Source organism: Indicator indicator, chromosome 6, assembly GCF_027791375.1.
Source record: "Indicator indicator isolate 239-I01 chromosome 6, UM_Iind_1.1, whole genome shotgun sequence".
Taxonomy (NCBI): Eukaryota; Metazoa; Chordata; class Aves; order Piciformes; family Indicatoridae; genus Indicator; species Indicator indicator.
In genome coordinates this window covers 41,924,421-41,939,073 of record NC_072015.1, presented here as the reverse complement: position 1 = coordinate 41,939,073, position 14,653 = coordinate 41,924,421, and the positions used below count along the sequence as shown (strand labels likewise).

Here is a 14,653-nt window from a genome sequence, read left to right as displayed (position 1 = left end):
ATGTCATGATCTATAATACTATTCTCATCCCCCCACACCTCCTTTTCTTAGCCTCAACTTCACTCCCAACCTCTCTACCTTCTTTGTGCACCTTTATATAATTTTCTTTTATCTTCTTTTTAGGAGAGGCAAGAAGCACAGCATAATTCTGAGGACCCAGCTGTCAGTGAGAGTTCATGCCTGCATTGGTAAGTGAAGTTTCATGTGCCTGAAAGCAAACAAACAAAGAGAATCAATCTCTGAGAAGCAAATCTGAGGAGTATGAATCAGACTTGCTGTGTTCCAAGTGGAGGATAATGCTCAATGCATTGATTTCTTTGTTTGGTTTGTTGCATGCTAAAATTGGGTTGTATTGGTTACAGTGCCCTTAAAGTATGTTAAAAAGCCCAGGGAAGTATGGCATTTGACAGCCGAGTGTTATGGTTTGGTGTACTTTGAAGAATCTTGGATTATCTGTCTTGCCACAGCTTTTGTGTGTGCCTGAAGACTGTATTCTGAATTGGGAAGGGGATCTGAAGAATTGTTGGCTGACAGCTAACTACTGCGTTTTAATAGCATTCAGTGTTTATTACTTCACTTCTTGCAGATCTTGGCCACATATTTGTCATCATCACAGTGTCAATGTCTTAAAAAATCTTGGTTAAAACAATGCTGTCATGAAGAGGAGGCTAATGAAAGTCATAGTGTGCATGTCATGAGCTCAACAGAGACTGACATGCTGTAACGACGTGAATGTGTTCTCCAACTGTTCTGTGGTGCTCTCAACATTCTTGGAGTGTTCTGCAGAGCAGTGTTTCACTGAGTGTTAGCAGCAAAGCTTATGGTCATGTTCTAATGGTACTGTGATAGTTATGGATGGCTCATTTAGAAAAATCTAAAATCCTCTGTGTGTATGCCACCATTGTCTGTTGTGTTTTTAACTTCTTTGTAGTAGATTCAGCACTCTGTTATGTTTGCTATTGGTCTTGGCTTCAAGCGATCTTAGCTGAAGCCCCAAATTGTAGATACTCTTCTTGAAAGGACAAGAAACTCAGAATTTTCTATTATTTCCACAGCACTACTGCTGTTGGGGGATTCAGGTTTTAATGCAACTGAAATTCTTTGCCCTGCCCCAGGATGTGTTACAAAATGGCCTTTTCTAGAAATTTGAACTGAGTGTAATCAACTTACAGAGTTCCCTGAACAGCTCTCAGTAAGAGTAGTCTCTAGGCTGGCTCATGCAGGAGCAGGTTCTCCTCTACTACCATTGACTTGAGGAAGTGCAGTAGAGCAAGCCTATGCTGTTAAGTGTTAGAGGAGAAACAAAGATGCTGTAAAGTCTAGGATGATTTTTCTAAATACCAGCAAAATTAAGAAGAGCTTGGAGAAGCTTGTTGTTCTTAGGTCTGGGAATACATTTGGCAGACCCAGACCAGTGCAGCAAAACAAGATTTCATGTTTCCTGGACTGAGGTTTTGTAAAAACAATTTCCATGTAAAAATTTTGTCCAGAGTGCAGCCATCAAGGAATTGGAAGGTGCCAGGTTCTGAGCATCCATTCAAGCTCACTGTGGGTGATTAAGCATATTACTGTGTGTGTATTTTAATTGTTGTTGTATGAACATGTGTTCCTATGTCAAATGCTGTCATTCTCTGGCAGAGGTGATGCATCCAGTCTCAAGTACATTGAAAACCAGTCTGCAAAACTTGATTTCAAACTCCTAAAGCAGAGATGTGTTTGGATATGGGCTTTTGGCTTGGCTCATTATAGGCAGAAAAGTCAAACACAAGATCTGATTTTAATTTCTAATCCCCCTGCTGAAGTTTAGCTTTTTAGGGTAAGTTTTTGTTTCAGTCCACAGCTTGATGTAATGTTGTATTTTGTCTCCTTCATTTCTACAGATCATATGTGTCTGATTTTTTTTTTTTTTTTGTCCAGGACAGTTTGAAAGAGTCAAGGACACTGCAGCTCTTAGTACTGGCCTTGTTTGGTGACCTGTGCCTGGTAGTTACACTTGTCACAGAATGGGAGGAATATTTCACTGATGCAGTGGGTACTTTTATGCATCTTGTGCAGACTTTCACATCAGCTGCCTGTTAACATCATTTTTGAAATATCAGCATTAGGTTTAGAAGTTAAAAGGTATGTTATGTATTTGGAGTAGAAGCCAGGAGCTGGAGCAACTTGAAATGGACTTATATGACCTAAAACTGTCTTGCTTTGGCTATTTTCTTTCAGTCTTCACAAAATCCTTGGTTAGCATGTTACCAACTCTGCAAAGTCCCCAGTAGATAGCTAGGACAACTTTCTGAGGATGTGTGGTTTGTTCTGTAGTGCCCTTGCTGCAGAGCCCTCCTGTCATCCTTTCATTCAAGGTTTTAGTTGCTCTGAAGAGCAGAGCAGAGCAGATAGATGTAAAGAAATAACTGTCCTTTCTGAAACTGTCCCATTTGGAGGTTGGACCAAATATTTTTTTTTATTTCTCTCCTAACATGTATTTTGAAATTGTGGGCAATACACAAGTGCTTATGTTCAGATTCCAGATAAAGCCTTCTATCATTAGTGGCATAACTGGGCTTTAGTCAGAGGATGTGTTGACTACATGCTAGTATGTTATGCGACTCGGGAAGCTTTAGCTAGTCCCAGGCCAAGTAGGGTGAGTATTTTCCCTTTTAAGCAAGGCAGAAAAGAAACAAAGGGTAATAATTTCAGTGTGGAAGTTGCTAGTGAGTGGGTTTTTTTCTGTGCTATTGCTTACCAATCACTCTTCAACTTCTCACTCCATTTAGAAAGAATCATAGAATTGTCAGGGTTGGAAGGGACCCTAAGAATCATCTAGTTCCAACCCCCCTGCCATGACCTCAGGTTTCACCTGATGTCTTCTGACAGAGATTCTGAGTGAGACCTTGCTCAGCCTAGCTACAGCCATTGAGAATAATAAAAAATCTTTCTGTAAATTCATTGACATCAAAAGGAGGACTGGGGGAAAATCTCCACCCTTTGCTGGATGCAGAGGGAAACAGAATGACTAAGGATGAGGAGAAGGCTGAGATGCTCAATGCCTACTTTGCCTCAGTCTCTAGTACCGCAACCAGCAGTTCCCTGGACACTCAGCCTCATGCACTAGGAGTCAGGGAGAGGAATCAGAATGAGGTCATCACAGCAGATGAGGAAGTGGTCAGTGACTGCTACACCACTCAGACACACACAAGTCTGTGGGACCAGATGGGCTACACCCAAGGGTGCTGAGGGAGTTGGCAGAGGTGCTGGCCAAGGCACTTTCCATTATTTCCCTGAAGTCCTGGCTGACTGGGGAGGTCCCAATGGATTGGAGGGTAGCAAATGTAACTCCCATCTACAGGAAAGGAAGAAAGGAGGATCCAGGAAACTACAGAGCTCTCAGTGTCACCCAGGTCCCAGGGCAGGGCATGGAGCAGGGCATCTCAAGCACCATCACACAGCATATAAAGAACAACCTGGGGATCAGGCCCAGCCAGCATGGGGTTATGAAGTGCAGGTCCTGCCTGACCAACCTGATTTCCTTCTATGCCAGGATGACTGACTGTTGGATGAGGGAAAGGCTGTGGATGTTGTCTACCCAGACTTTCCAAAAGCCTCTGACACTGTTCCCCACAGAATTCTCATGGACAAACTGGCTGCTGATGGCTTGGCTGAGCAATGCTCTGCTGGGTAAAGCCCTGGCTGGGTGAAAGGGCCCAGAGAGTGGTGGTCAATGGAGTTAAATCCAGCTGGCAGCTGGTCACAAGTGGTTCTCCTCAGAGCTCATTGTTAGGACCATTTTTGTTTCACATCTTTATTGATGACCTTGATGAAGACACAGAGTGTGTCAGCAGTAAGTTTGCAGATGACACCAGGTTAAGTGGCAGTGTTGATCTGCACAGGGTAGGGAGGCTCTGCAGAGGGACTTGGATAGATTGGATCCATGGCCAAGGTTACCAGGAGGAGCTTCAACAAGGCCAAGTGCCAGGTCCTGCACTTGGGTCACAGTAACCCCAAGCAATGCTCCAGGCTGTGGGCAGTGTGGCTGGAAAGCTGTCTGAAGGAGCTGGGGCTGTTTAGTTTGAAAAAGTGGAGGCTGAAGGAAGACCTCATTGGTCCCTACAAATACCTGGTCTCTGGTCTGGTCTGTTCTCCCAGGTAATTAGTGATAGAGCAAGAGGGGATGACCTCAAGCTATGACTGGGTAGATTTAGACTGGACATTAGAATTTTTTTTTTCACTGAAGGAGGGGTCAGGCATTGGAATGTGCTGCCCAAGGAGGTGGTTGAGTCACCAACCCTGGAAGTGTCTAAAGGTTGTTTGGATGCGGTGCTTGAGGATATGGTTTAGGGTTGATCCTTGTAGAATAGGGTTCTGGGTTGGACTTGGTGATCCTGAGGGTCTTTTCCAGCATGAATGTTTCTGTGATTAGGCATTAGAGCCAGCTTACCATCTTGTCTTTTGCACATGTGCATTTGCAGATTTACCAGAGCTCCATGATTAAGTGATGTACAGCATGCTCACCTTCTCCCATACTGCCTTGGGTGCTCAGCAGTGGATTATTCTTAAGTATGTGACACCATAGCTGCCATGCCACATGGCAGCTGCTTCTAGCCTCTGTTATCAGGGCATCTGCTTTAAGCAGCAGGGTTAGCATCAGTCTCGCTCCTGACAGATTTTATGAAATGTAGCCATAAATATCTTCTTGAGCTCTTTTTGTTCAGGGATACCTGAGGAAAGCTGTGAGCTAGTTGTAACTTGGAGGCTAGTAGAAGCCAGCTGGTTTTGGTTTGTCCTGTAATGGCTGAAGTATTCAGCTAGTTCTTTTCCCCAAGTATAGTTTTCCCTTTTGTTATCCATTATGTGGACTTGCTGCATGTACTGCAGCAGATACAATTAGGTTCTGCAATTGTTTGTGCATCTTTTGAACCTTCTGATAGGGCTTGTCCCTTTGGGTGCTTGAGATGCAGGTTCCTCCCCAGTGGAATCACGGTGCTTTCACAAAGATGAAGTCATGTCTCCAGTCTATAAAGTTATCTGGTGCTTTGTTGCAGAGAAGCTGTGATACATAGATTTCCCCATGGAAGTAGGGAAAAACGTCATTTGTCCTCTTGTTAGTGTCCAAGTATAAAAAAGCCAGTGCAGGTCTCGTTAAGGAAGCATGTGAAACTGTTGTGTTTCTTCCTCTGAGGGCAGAGTTAAGCTTATGCCCACAATACGTTATTTGTACTGTCTCCCTTGAGATGCTTTTCCCTACAAATACCATTTTTGTGTTGCAACTGTCTGGCATATGTGTGTTTGCAGTGTGCGGAGTTCTCACAGCCATGGACACTGGAAAGCTGCTCTAGTTCATATTTTAAAACTATTTATTGGTTTGGCTGTTTTTGTTTGTTTGTTTGCTTTCCCTAAAGGGAATAGCTTATGGAATTTAAGCAGCTTCCTTTTAGTAAGGGACTTTCTGGATACATTGAGAGAAAAAGTCTTGATTATAAAGCTTTCCTAAAGAGACCTTAATTGTCGCACTATGAGCTCTTCCTTTAGGAAGGAAACAGTGACTTATATGTTCCAATGAATGTCTCAAGAAAGAGAGGTACTTTGAGTTGTTTGAAGGGCATTTTACAGTTTTCTGTTCAGTGTTAGGCATTCCAAATAGAACACATTTTCATTTTTTGAGAGGGAACATGTGGAGAGCATTAGTAGTTAAGCAAAATGTGCAACTGATTCAGATTTAACTTCAAGGGAACAAAAGAGGTGCCTTGAGAATTTGTCAGAAGTGCTGTGGTTTTGCCTTCTTTGCAGTGATAGTAACAGGAGAGAGAGGTGAGTTGAAATTGCTTTATCAAATGTCTTCTTAGCATAATTGGGCCAGAAAAGATGGTGAATAATAGATGTAATGGTGCCACATAGGGATCCTGCATGCATTATGAATTTGTAATCGTGATATGCTTCGTATGGCTCTTGCTGTAACTTGGTACGATTCCTGACTTAAATGAAGATTATAAACAACATGTTTATTACATCTAAACTGACATCACACAAATTAAAAAATGTGAAAAGGGATCCCAGAGCTTGGCAAAATGTCTTTTTAAATTTTTTTGTAATGTTTGTTTGGGTTTTTTTTAATACTATGATAATTGATGTTAAGACTGCATACAGTACTGAAACCTGCTTCCAGATGTGACTGAAGGTGTCTGGTTCAGTTCTCTTTCAATATGAGTGAAATATGAAATGGATACAAAGGCTGTGATAAAAATATGGGGGGTTGGCTTTTTAGGATTATTTAAATTTTATTTCTTGAAAATGTGGAACACAGATGCTCTGAGTCCCCTGGTCCCCAGGTCAGATTGCTTTGTGAAAATCTATCCATATAAATAGCTTGTGGTTCTGCTCCAAAAATGTACACCTCTTTAAATTGAAATGTTAGGTTTTTGTTGTATAGCTCAAGCATGCTCTTAGTCAGCCTCCACTGTGGGGATGAACCACAGTACTTCTCCATAACCTGTAATTTGCCTTTTGAGATCTCACTTAAGAAACCTCTGGGCAAATCCCATAGGATTTCAGAAGGTATGTTGAGACAAAGAGAAATTTCCAAGATTTCATTTCAAGCATATTTCATTTAAATTATAATCCTTAAAATAGGCTTTGCAGCAAGAAGAACCAAGATACTGTAGAGCAGATGAAGCCTTGCTTAGCAGTGAGTCGTTCTTTAAAGCAGTGGATGTGTGCTTTAAAGGTGCTGGTTCCAGGTGTGAAACGACTGTAGTGGAGCATGCCAGTAGGATGCTTTCCTTATATTGCAAAGCTTCATGTTAAAATGTGAAAGCTTATCTGTCTCTGCCTGTGCTGGGGAGTACTGCAGAAATCAAATGCAGCATCTTTGATTCGCAATATCGTTTCTCTGATTTGGTTGGTTGGGTTTTTTTCTGAGAAATTTAGAGTACCACAATAATTCCCTTTTCTTACAATGTGCAAAGGAGAAGGAATCTACTTTTGACTCTTAAAACATAGTTAGATTTTATACAAATCTTGTTTCTCAACAAACAAAAATCCTCAATCATCTTCTTACCTGAAAGGAAACCATATCATCATAAAATCATGAGGAAAATGGGGTTCTGGAGGATAGAAGGTTGACCATGAGCCAGCAATGTGCTCTTGTGGCCAAGAAGGCCAATGGTGTCCTGGGTTGTAGTAGAACAGGTGTGGTCAGTAGGTCTAGAGAGGTTCTCCTCCCCCTCTACTCTGCCCTGGTGAGGCCACATCTGGCATATTGTGTCCAGTTCTGGGTCCCTCAGTTCAAGAAAGACCTCAGGGAACTGCTTGAAAGAGTCTGGCGCAGATGGAGAACAAAGGTGATGAAGCGAGTGGAATATCTTCCTTATGAGGAGAGCCTGAGAGAGCTGAGGGCTCTTTAAGCTTCAAGAAGAGGAGACTAAGGACTGACCTCATTCATGTTTATAAAGATGTGCAGGGTGAGTGCCAAGAGGCTGGAGCCAGGCTCTGCTTAGTGATGCTCAATGCCAGCACAAGGGGCAATGGTGGAAGTTGAGGCATAGGAAGTTCCATGGAAACAGGGGGAGAATTTTTTCCCTGTGAGGGTGACAGCACAGTGGAACAGCCTGCCCAGGGGGGTTGTGGTCTCCCTCTCTGGAGATATTCAAGACCCACCTGGATGTGTTCCTGTGTGACCTGGTATAGGTGATCCTGCTCTGCCAGGGGGGATGGACTGGATGGTCTCTCGAGGTCCCTTCCAGCCCCTGTGATTCTGTGAAAGTAAGTAGTATGATGCTTTGCATCCCACCCCTCAACATAAGCCCATTTAGACTTGTTTAAGTTATTTAAAAAAAAGGAATTACATAGTACCATAATACTGGTATGTAGATATTTTTTAAAGTGTATTTTTAAATGCAGTGTAAACATGTCCTTGAAGATTAAACCCGAAAAGCCATGATGATTTTATTCTTATTGCCATGTACCCAGTGCTTTGAAAGCACTGTGCCTCTGCTGATGAATAAATTATCACAAGAAATGACAAGTAGCGAATTAAGTTGAACTTACTGAAGTATATTTCAGTTTATAAAATTTCATGTCTCCAAGAGTCATGGAACTATTCTTAGGACTAGATCTACCACATTTTTGTCATCTAAAGAGAAACAAACCTTGTAAATTTAACATCTGAGGTGAGTGAAAAGTTCGGTAACATTTTAAGCTGTTTATAACTGCTCCTAGTGGACCACAAAGATAGGCCCCTCTGGAAATAACTGGTTGTGGTCTCCCTCTCTGGAGATATTCAAGACCCACCTGGATGAGTTCCTGTGTGACCTGGTATAGGTGATCCTGCTCTGGCAGGAGGGATGGACTGGATGATCTCTCAAGGTCCCTTCCAGCCCCTGTGATTCTGTGATTGATTATGGCAGTCATCAGCTGGTTGGCAGTTTTTCTCGTGGGTGATTTTGAAGAAAAGCAAGCAAATAATTGAATTTGTTGTTAAATGATTCAGGCAATTCTGAACGGCTTCTGTATTCTTTGGTTGGGTTTTGAGAAATACTCATTCAATAAATAGATGACTGTAGCCTAGGAATTGCCTATAGATATTCTTGTTCATTTACAGAGGAGATGTTGCTGAGGGTGGTCCTCCCTAACCTGTGGGTGCATTTTGTGGTTAAATGCTTCAAGAAGTCTTTATGAGTGGGCAGTGGGGAATTGGAGGAGAGCCACATCAATTTCAGAGCTGCAAAACTCTGTGATCAAGGCAACTTCATCAGCTGTTTTTTCTGCTAGTGATGGGATGTCACTGGGATTTTGCAGGTCCATGTTAAAGTGAGCTGCTCCGCTTCAGCATTGCTGGTATCTGATGTAGTCTTTCTCTCACCTTGAGAGTTGTTCAGGCATCAGTATCTCCCAAATCATAGCTTGTCACTTCCAGGTCATTTGGTTGGGACTTGTGTGCCTTGCTGAGGCATTGCTGTCCCTATCCTGCTGAGACTGGAATCTATGGGAATCATTACTGCTGTAATAGCTAGGTATGAATGTGACAGACTTGCTTCTAATTCATCATAACAGTCCCCAAATTTTCAAGGGGGTATCCTAAATTTCATCAAGCGTAGTAATTTGTGTGGTTTCCTTAAAAGCAAAATAACAAATGTTACATAACCTCCTACAACAATAGATGTTGTTAGTTTTCACAGAATTTCAGCTCTTTAGCTGTTTGCACATCTGTCTTACTTTATGGATTTTTGTGATGACAGACAAAAAATTATTCTTCTTAGGGTCTGTGATCAGACTGTTGAACTAATTTTGCTGCAAACTGAAATACACCATATACAAGCCCCTAACTAGGGAAAAAATTAATTTCATGTTCAATACCTTTAAATAAATCAGTGTTACACTTGGAGAAGAACAGAATGATTTATTTCCTGCTTCCCTCTGAGCCTGGTCTTTACAAAAGATGTAAACTAAACAAATGAATTGGATTCAGATTGTTTCTCTTGAAACCATGCAGCACTCTGTCCTGTTGTAAGCCTTACCTTGCAAAACTTGTTAACCAACATTTAACACCTAGAGAAATTAGGATTTTCTGTTTAAAAGCTGTGGGTTTGCAATAGGAAATATTGGTGTTTCTTTGGGATATGATTCTCAGCCCTGCCACTGATTTAGCTTCTGGGTTTTTCTTGGGTTAGTTTTTATTTTGTTTTTCTTCTTTAATTTTTCTCCTCTCCTTCCCCCCCCCCCCCTTTTCTTTACAGCATCTCTATTTTAATAACGATAACAGCTCCTGTAAGTCCCTTTTCTCCTTGAAGACTTAGGCGTCAGCAAGGCATATAAAACTTTAGGCTCCAAAAAGATAATGATACAACCTCTTAATTTAAAGGCCCAGCAAATGTAAAAGTTACTGTGGCTGAGCAGCATGCTCCTGTAAGCAGGAGGATGTCATGAACCATTTGTATTCATATTTATCAGGCTGAGATTGGTCTGGTATGCATGAAGTTATATATCAGATTTCTTTTAATCTTTCAGATGTTAGATATTTAGCTCTGATCTTGCTATTAGAAAATTAAGAGCAGTGTGTTGATGAACTGTGTATTTTAAAATAATTATTAAATCCTGTTTCCGTGGGTTTATTTCTCCCTGTTGACAAGGATTACACTTCAACTTTAAGGGCCAGCTATAATTTCAAAATATCTAAAGCTGACATATCAAGGAAACTTTTTGCTGTGCTGAAGCTAAAAATATAAATATTAGATGTGTTCTTTCTTCTTCCACAATCCTCCTCCTTCCACAATGGTTCATTGGCCATGCCTGTTCACCATCAGATGCCACTGAGAGACTTGTCTACTGCTTCACTTTGTGTAAAATGGACAACTGAGAGTGTGGAAAGCTTCTCAGAAAGTTAGGAACAGAAGTAGGTCTAGGATTGATCTCACTTATGTCTGAGACCAGGGCTTTCCTCCTCTCTTTTAGCAGTGGAGCTCATTCTGCAGGGTGTGGGGGGACACATGAACTTTTCCAGACAGAGGAAGATGGTGATGATGCTGTCAAGACAGCAGGCAGCTGTCATTGCTTTTCTGTCTCTTACTGCTTAGAGGAAAAGGCATGAGTGGTTCCCTGTAACTGCGTCAGAAACACATCAAGAGGCTTCCTTTTTTTTCTTCTGCTGCCGTGCTGAAGTGCTTGGTGTTGCACTGAGGAAAAACATCACTATTTTTGCATGAAAGGTCCAGCATCCTATGTAGCTAACCTGAAAACCTTTGCCAAAACCCTCACAAAGGAGTTGTGCTATATGTTGTTCACATCAACAACAGTATATCTACTGATCTCAATGTAGTAAAATTTATCCCCGTATATTAAAAATATCTGACATCCAAAAAGACTGTGTGATGAAATCAAGTCTTCCCTGTATCTTTGCCAGAATAGCCTGGTAATATTCAGAATAGCCTACTGTAATATTCTTGTGGTGGTGTACCCTGGATCAGGGGAGCCACGGAGATACTCTGAACAGCTCCCCAAAGCCATGGGTGTGAGCACATGCTGTGCTTTTGTCTGAAGACTAATAGAAGTGATGAGCACACAAGCACTCATGGTTGCCCTAGAGAACATACTGAGGGCTCTCTGGTAGCAGTGACGAGGTCTCCTGGGTTAGTGGTCTTCACATTACTGTCACCATGGTCTTGCTGTGTTATTGTGTATCTGTACATCAGATGCTGTGTATGGTTTTCTGTTCTGTACATTGCATGTTTTGGGCTTTGTGGTCAACATTCAGTCATTTAAATATTCTTACTAGGACTTTAGTGGGAGTTTAGCTCACTAATACCTCTGAGACTGAATTTTTAAAGGCAATAAAATACACATAATTTGGCACCAACCACCAGGGCCTAGAGGATTGTCTGTGAGCTGGTGGTACCTGTTAGCTGGTTCTTGGGGAGGCAGGAAGTATGAGCAGTTTAAAACATGAAATGCCCAAACAGTTCCTAATATGCTCTATAGAGAAAACAGAAGCAAAGCACCAAACAGAAAAGAATGTGCTACACGGAAAGATATTTGTAATTGCATCTGGTTTCTGAAAACTTACTCTAAAAGAAACCCAACCAAGCTCAAGGCCCCACCAAAACATCCAAAAACCCCCAAATGAAACCAAACAACAAGAAAACAGCATGGACTTAGTTCTTGTCTTTTCTCAGCTTTCATCATCACTTCACTGCAGAAAATGAGGAGGAGCCTTACAAGCTTAATTCAGGTGACAGGCATTTTCAAGACACTGGAGATAATTTATCTTTTTCATATTGAGTTGGTCTTAACTGTGGTGTATGTAGGGAAATAACTTTATTTCTAGGTGAAGTTTTACTTCTAGGCATGCAGCTGTGGGGCTCATCAGCCACTAGACTCCTTCTGTCATCAATGAGCAGAGTCTGTCTAGAAGGCACTTCAGAGCATCTTGGTTATTTTCCTGCCCTGAGCTGCTCTCATTCCTTTGACCATAAAGGGAACAAATTAGGGAGATGTACACATACTCTCTGTTGTCCCTTTCTGGTTTCTGTCTTCAGCATCCTGATAGTCATGTGTGGGTGACAGCTTTCAGTGAAATCTGATTCCTTGCCAAGTTCTGAAAATAGTTGTACTGATTTCTTTTTTCATAGTTTCTAGCAAGATCTAGTATGTAATTTGCATATGTGAAATATGGGCTGTAGTTTGGCAAGAGCAAGTTAAGATTCAGGCTGTGAGTTACCTCCATTGTCTCTAAGGCCCATTGTATGGGCAGAAACAAATGGAGATGATGTCTGCTCTGTGGTTGTGTCCAAGTGCTTTGCTCAAACTGAGGCAGAAATTCCGGATCTTGGGGCACAAACCTCTTTCTGGACAAATCCTCATCTCCCGCAAGGTGGTTTGGGGTAAGAGTTGGTCCATTCCACATTTGTGAAATGCCAGTCTCACATTCAAATGAGATGGTGCTTTTCAAGAGCCTATACCAGACTATTCTATGGAGGTTAGGTGTGTTGGGGCATTCCTCCCCATATATTTCACAGGTTCACTCTGATTCCCAGCATGGTGTTTCTGACAAGAACTCCCTCAGAGCAGGCGAGCTGCTTCCTTGCATAACCTGCCTTGTTACATGCTGACCAGTGAATGCTGAAGAGGAGGATTTCTTTTCTCTTTGCATTCCTCCTGTCACTGCTGTTACTTATGTTGCCTGATCTTCTTCTGAGCTTAATGCCATGCAGCTGGCAGTTTCCAGAAGTGGCTGCTGCCTGTTGACAGATGGACTGGTGGCAGGCCATCAGGCAGCCCAAGGCACCACACACAAATCCCTCCCCTTGAGGGTCAGGGTAGTTGTACTTTGGCATTAAACTCCTCATTGGGAAGATCTTTTTCATATTGTATATGAATAACAAGGAAAATGAGGAGAGAGAGGCTTTGCAAACTCTGACTGTACCTGCCTTCTCTCCTCCAACAAAACAAGGGATCTATTTTCAGGACAGCTGTGTGTCCTGAGCATTTAAATGTGATACTTTATCAGAGGCACCTGTGGCACATGTCAGCATTCACCCCTGTGGTAGTTTGAGCTCTGAGTTCAGGAGCTCAAATGATAATAGATATAAATTCCTCCACCTGCCCCTCTCCCTTTTTTCTCAGCAGGGTGGAGAGAGAGAAGAAAGGGAAAAAAAAAAAGGGGTAGGAGAAAGGAAAAAAAAAATCGTGAAAGAAATATTCTGAAGTCGGTTTGGAAGTAGGAGGAGTAAATTTTTTTTTTCTTTTTTCACAAACGGGAAAGTAAAAAAAAAAATTTTTTTTACATATATATATATATATATATATATATATATATATCAGTAACAGGGGGGGGTTTCACAGAGGTGAGGGATGAGGGTAAGTGGGAAAAAATATATAAAACCAAGCCTGGATGGCCTTGTGTTCCCCTGGATGTCGGTGGATTCAGTTGAGAGAGAGAAAGGGCCCCAGCCACGTGGTCCGGTGCAGGAGACAGTGACAGCAACAGCAGCAGGAAGTCCTCTCGAGCAGACGAGGCAGGAAAAAGGGCAGAGCAGTAAGATATCCCCCCTTTTATAGGCTTGCTGGACAGGAAGGGGAAGTGGAATAGACCACCTCTGAGTCAGGGGACCACCTTCTCCCAGCAGGGGAGGGGCCAAGCCCTCCCCAGATTAAATTTCTTTTGTCCACGTGGGGCTGGGTTCTTCTCAGCCCCATCCAGGATGGGTGTGCCCCAGCACAACCCCTTTTACACTGGTTTCTTAGTAGACAGTGAAATTATGACTTTCACCTACCAATTCTACCTTCATTACATGATACCACAGCTAGCATTACAGCAACCCAGTTATGTCCAAATGCCTAATTGTCGCTCTCAGGTTTTTGTACTGCTGTTCTTTGCATGCTTCACATGCATTACAATGTTGCTTTTCACTTTCCCCCCTTTCTTATCTTGTTGATAGGATGCTGGAGTGTAGTATAGCCTTGGTGCTTCTTATCAGGGATAGCTTGTTTCTCTAGGAAGAAAAGCAGTAATGTGGTTTGGATAAAGAGCCGAACTTTATATCTGTCCATTCTTTGTTTTCATAAATTCCTTGAGATTAAGTAACATCAAAATTATGCAGAGAAACTCTTACATTTACACTTGTCAGCCTCTAATTGCTGAATAAAAGTAGTTGTTGTGGATAGAGTATTTGCTCAGAGATGTGTTTTTGCCAGTTTGGAGCACAATATCTGATTTGGGCTTTGTGCATTTTGATGTTAGAAGGAAGTGCCTATTTCTTCCCCTGGAACCAGGGTCTCCCGAGCCCTGTGTCTCAGCTGATAAAGCAAGCTTGCTTGTGGCTTCCCAAGGTTTAAATCCGACTGAAACAAGTGACGCCAGGGAACAAGGTAATCTTCAGGTTCTTTTGATTATTCCTCACATGTCCTGCAATTGATGGTTCAGTTCTTCCTTTTTGATGTTAGGATTGTTCCCTAGGCTCACTTCCTGGACAGTCTTGGTCAAATACAAGAAAATTACTTTTTTAAAAAAATACGTTCTCCCTCAGACATGGAAAGCTTCTGAATCAAAATGGATTACTTCTTAATGTTTCTCATTTTTATTTTTATTGTCATTTTCCCCAGTCTTACGCTGTCATGAATTAGGTAACTGCCTGGTACTTCTATTGCTCTGAACTACACAAGTTGAAAGATT

The 14,653-nt window shown here is 42.0% G+C and overlaps 1 protein-coding gene across 2 annotated transcripts in view; it reads left to right on the top strand.

Annotated features, from left to right (window-relative positions):
* FHOD3 (formin homology 2 domain containing 3) overlaps positions 1–14,653 on the top strand; it is a 398,084-nt gene that overhangs the window by 72,210 nt on the left and 311,221 nt on the right. For both annotated transcript variants that reach the window (XM_054381537.1, XM_054381535.1), the window contains exon 3: positions 124–188. In XM_054381537.1, the coding sequence (XP_054237512.1) occupies positions 124–188 (65 nt within the window). The remainder of the gene's footprint in view (positions 1–123; positions 189–14,653) is intronic.